The sequence below is a fragment of the Eupeodes corollae genome, chromosome 1, assembly GCF_945859685.1.
Source record: "Eupeodes corollae chromosome 1, idEupCoro1.1, whole genome shotgun sequence".
Taxonomy (NCBI): Eukaryota; Metazoa; Arthropoda; class Insecta; order Diptera; family Syrphidae; genus Eupeodes; species Eupeodes corollae.
This window is the reverse complement of record NC_079147.1, coordinates 132,123-136,218: the sequence shown is the minus strand read 5'-3', so window position 1 is coordinate 136,218 and position 4,096 is coordinate 132,123. Positions and strand designations below refer to the sequence as shown.

Genomic DNA, 4,096 nt, shown 5'->3' with positions numbered 1-4,096 from the left:
GGCCACATGTCCTCGCACTGGTATAAGAATGGAGGTCCTACGTTCGGCTGTTCGAATAAAATTCTCTAGTCGTGCTCCACTTTGTCGCTTCATCGGCCACGTTTTCATTGCTAGATAACCATCGCCACTGCTTTCAGTTCGACTCTTCCAGAATTTCACCAACTCTAAATGCTACGAACTGTTTGAAACGTCTACTGTCGCTATTGATCCAGCAGAGTACAGTTTGGGAGTCTGACCAGAAATACCGTTTGTGTATTTGCACTGAATGACCTCTTACAATTGCTTTCGCCAACCTCACACCAAGCACTGCTGCTTCAAGCTCAAGCCGCGGAACTGACATTAGCTTAAGAGGAGCTACTTTTGATTTCGAAGCCACTAAACTACATTCGATTTGGTTTCCTTTAACGACGCGTAGGTAGGCAACTGAGGCGGATGCGGATAAGCTTTTGTATGGAGTTCGACTTGACAGTCTTCGTAGGATCGTATTTTTCTCAAATAAGACCTTTCGATTCTTAGTTGTTCCACACTAGGTAGAAAATGAAGCCATTCGCACCAGCTTTAAAAATGTTCACACCCTTCGTTGCACTGAGTTGCAGATCTGCAACATTCCCCATTTCACTGTATAAAAAATTTAGGAATAGTTTTTTTATAAATCCGAGCAATGTTGCTGATCTGAAACATTCCTCTTCCAAGCACGATCTTTATTCGAGCCCTCTACATAACATGTGCTCTTTACTCTCATCTGTCAAAGTTTATTTTTTGTCTAAAGTCGAAGTTTGTGTTTGATCTGATTTCATTTATTGTAAAAAATTATCAAAAAAATAGTTTTTTGCTAAAAAAGTTATTTTGTTTTCAAGGTGAGTTTACATTCTTCTGAATTTTTGTGATTTTAGTTTGTTTTACAACATAAATAGATTGTAGTGAGTAAAAGCCGTGTTGTTGCATATCTGCAACATTGCTCGTCCAGTTACCCAAAATCCATATATGTGTAATACAATGTAAAAGACATAACCTCAAATTGTTTACGACTTGTAGAATGCGTCCACGGCGAAATAACCATCTAAATGACCAACAGCTTGAGCGGTTAGCCAGTTCATGGTATGAAAGTGAAGATGAACTTGATTTTTCTGCCGATGAATGTGAGCAGGATCCAACATTTGCCCCTCCGGTGGACAGCTTATCAGAAAACGATTCTGACAATCTACCGCCAGAGCATTTGATACAGCCAAAACATACTGTCCATCATTCTCCTCCACCGCCACCTCAACCATCAACTTCTCGTGGAATAACAAATAGTTCGGAAGCCAAGCCAGCAAAAGTAAATGTCATATGGAAAAAAAACACCTTGAGCTCATTCAAGAGCAGCTTAGTTTTCTTGGGGACGATGATCTTCCAAATGAAAATCTACAATTAGAAACGCCATATCAGTTTTTTTCGTATTTCTTTACTGATGAAATTGTAGATCATATTCGCGATCAAACAAATATTTATAGCGTGCAAAAAGATCCAAATAAGCCCATAAACATCGAAGCCATAGACGTTCGGCAATTTGTTGGCGTTGTTTTGTACACGTCAGTTGTACGTATATTGAACGTAAGAAATTACTGGTCCGATAAAATGGGCATAACTATAATAAAAGAAACTATGCCATTGAAAAAATTTGAACGTTTGCGGCAAACTTTCCATTTCAATGACAACTCTAAGATGTTGCCTTATACCCAGCCAGGAAGTGATAGGCTTTATAAAGTTAGACCGCTTATTGAAAAGCTCAATAAGCGCTTTTCGACGGTGGTACTAGAGAGGTACTTGGCTGTTGATGAGCAGATGTGCTCAACTAAGGCCAGGAGCATTTTGAAGCAATATATGCCAGCCAAGCCTCATAAATGGGGCTTCAAGTTGTTTATTTTGTGTGGCGTTAGTGGTTTTGGCTACAACTTTGAAATTTACAGTGGCCAAGAAAATATTTTAGAAGAAGGCGAGCCGCAATTGGGTGCTTCCTCAAATATAGTAATGCGTTTAGCGAGGAAAATACCAAATAATAGCAATTACAGGCTGTATTTCGACAACTATTATACCTCCTTACCTCTTATCGAACATTTGGCGAGAAGAGGTATTCACAGTCTTGGTACAGTGAGAAAAAATAGAATCCCCAATTGTAAGCTACCGGATGAGTCTTTTTTTAGAAAACAACCAAGGGGTACTTCAGTGGAGTTTGTTGGCGACCACAATGGGATTCAGATTTCAACAACCGCTTGGAAAGACAATAAAATCGTTTCCCTTGCGTCAAATTTCGCAGGTAAGAACCCTACATCTAATGCCCAGCGATATGACAGAGTGAATAAAGTCCATATATCAGTTGAACGACCATTTGTTGTAGCCGAGTACAACCGCCACATGGGCGGGGTGGATCTGATGGACAGTATTATTGCAAGGCACAAGATATTACTAAGAAGTAAATTTTGGTATATGCGTCTGTTTTACCACCTTCTGGACATGGTTATGGCAAATGCTTGGCTACTTTATCGCCGTGTCAACAAACAAGCTGGCCGGTCTGAAAATTTGAGCGCCGCCGACTTTCGAATGGAAGTAGCTGAATCACTGTGTAAGGTGGGCATGAAACAAAGGGCGAGTAAAAGGACATCTGATGTTGAACAAGGTCTTCAAGCTAAAAAAAAGAAAGGCCCTGCTCAACACGCACCGCCGAAAGAGGTTCGACTTGATCAAACAAGTCATTGGCCAATATGGGGAGAAAAAAGAATACGCTGTAAAATGCCAAATTGTACTGGATTTACACAAACATTATGCGAAAAATGTGGAGTAGGCTTATGCAACAATAAAACGAATAATTGTTTCAAAGATTTCCATTGCAAGTAATTTGTTAAAAAGGGGAATTGAAAGTGCAATGTTGCATACCTGCAACATTTGAATTTTGTTAATAAACATAAAAAAATTAAAGTTTTTTTTTTTTAAATTATTTTTCCTCGTATTATAACTATTTTGTACGTCTTTTGTGAAAATTTTAACAAAAACTGAGTCATTGCGCTACGAAGGGTTAAATCTCTTCATCCCATTCAGTGCGTCATATTTCTTAGAGTAATATTTTTAAGAGCACCAGGAAATTCGAAATGAGCCCCAGTGGGTCAAATATACTCATGAGAGTTCTCAAAACTTCCCTTTTTGTTGGTGATCGTTGCTCATTCCAAACTTCTGGACTTAGTTTTCGAAGGTTGCTTGGCTACTTTATCGCCGTGTCAACAAACAAGCTGGCCGGTCTGAAAATTTGAGCGCCGCCGACTTTCGAATGGAAGTAGCTGAATCACTGTGTAAGGTGGGCATGAAACAAAGGGCGAGTAAAAGGACATCTGATGTTGAACAAGGTCTTCAAGCTAAAAAAAAGAAAGGCCCTGCTCAACACGCACCGCCGAAAGAGGTTCGACTTGATCAAACAAGTCATTGGCCAATATGGGGAGAAAAAAGAATACGCTGTAAAATGCCAAATTGTACTGGATTTACACAAACATTATGCGAAAAATGTGGAGTAGGCTTATGCAACAATAAAACGAATAATTGTTTCAAAGATTTCCATTGCAAGTAATTTGTTAAAAAGGGGAATTGAAAGTGCAATGTTGCATACCTGCAACATTTGAATTTTGTTAATAAACATAAAAAAATTAAAGTTTTTTTTTTTTAAATTATTTTTCCTCGTATTATAACTATTTTGTACGTCTTTTGTGAAAATTTTAACAAAAACTGAGTCATTGCGCTACGAAGGGTTAAATCTCTTCATCCCATTCAGTGCGTCATATTTCTTAGAGTAATATTTTTAAGAGCACCAGGAAATTCGAAATGAGCCCCAGTGGGTCAAATATACTCATGAGAGTTCTCAAAACTTCCCTTTTTGTTGGTGATCGTTGCTCATTCCAAACTTCTGGACTTAGTTTTCGAAGGTTGCAGTTGAATGAAAATAAATTGTCGTCCGGCGACCACCACATTCCAAGAATTTTCGCTGATTCGTTTATACCTTTACGGTTTTCGAAAATCTTATCCGATTCTACCGATCTCTTTCCAAGTTCATCGATGACGTTTCTAGAGTTAC

The 4,096-nt window shown here is 38.7% G+C and overlaps 1 protein-coding gene across 1 annotated transcript; it reads left to right on the top strand.

The window, feature by feature from the left end:
- The first annotated feature begins 1,036 nt into the window (after window positions 1-1,036).
- LOC129941322 (piggyBac transposable element-derived protein 2-like) lies at window positions 1,037-2,874 on the top strand. The gene is made up of 2 exons (XM_056049920.1): window positions 1,037-1,318; window positions 1,366-2,874. The coding sequence occupies exons 1-2, from the start codon at window positions 1,037-1,039 to the stop codon at window positions 2,872-2,874; spliced, it is 1,791 nt and encodes a 596-aa protein (XP_055905895.1).
- Window positions 2,875-4,096: the final 1,222 nt, after the last annotated feature.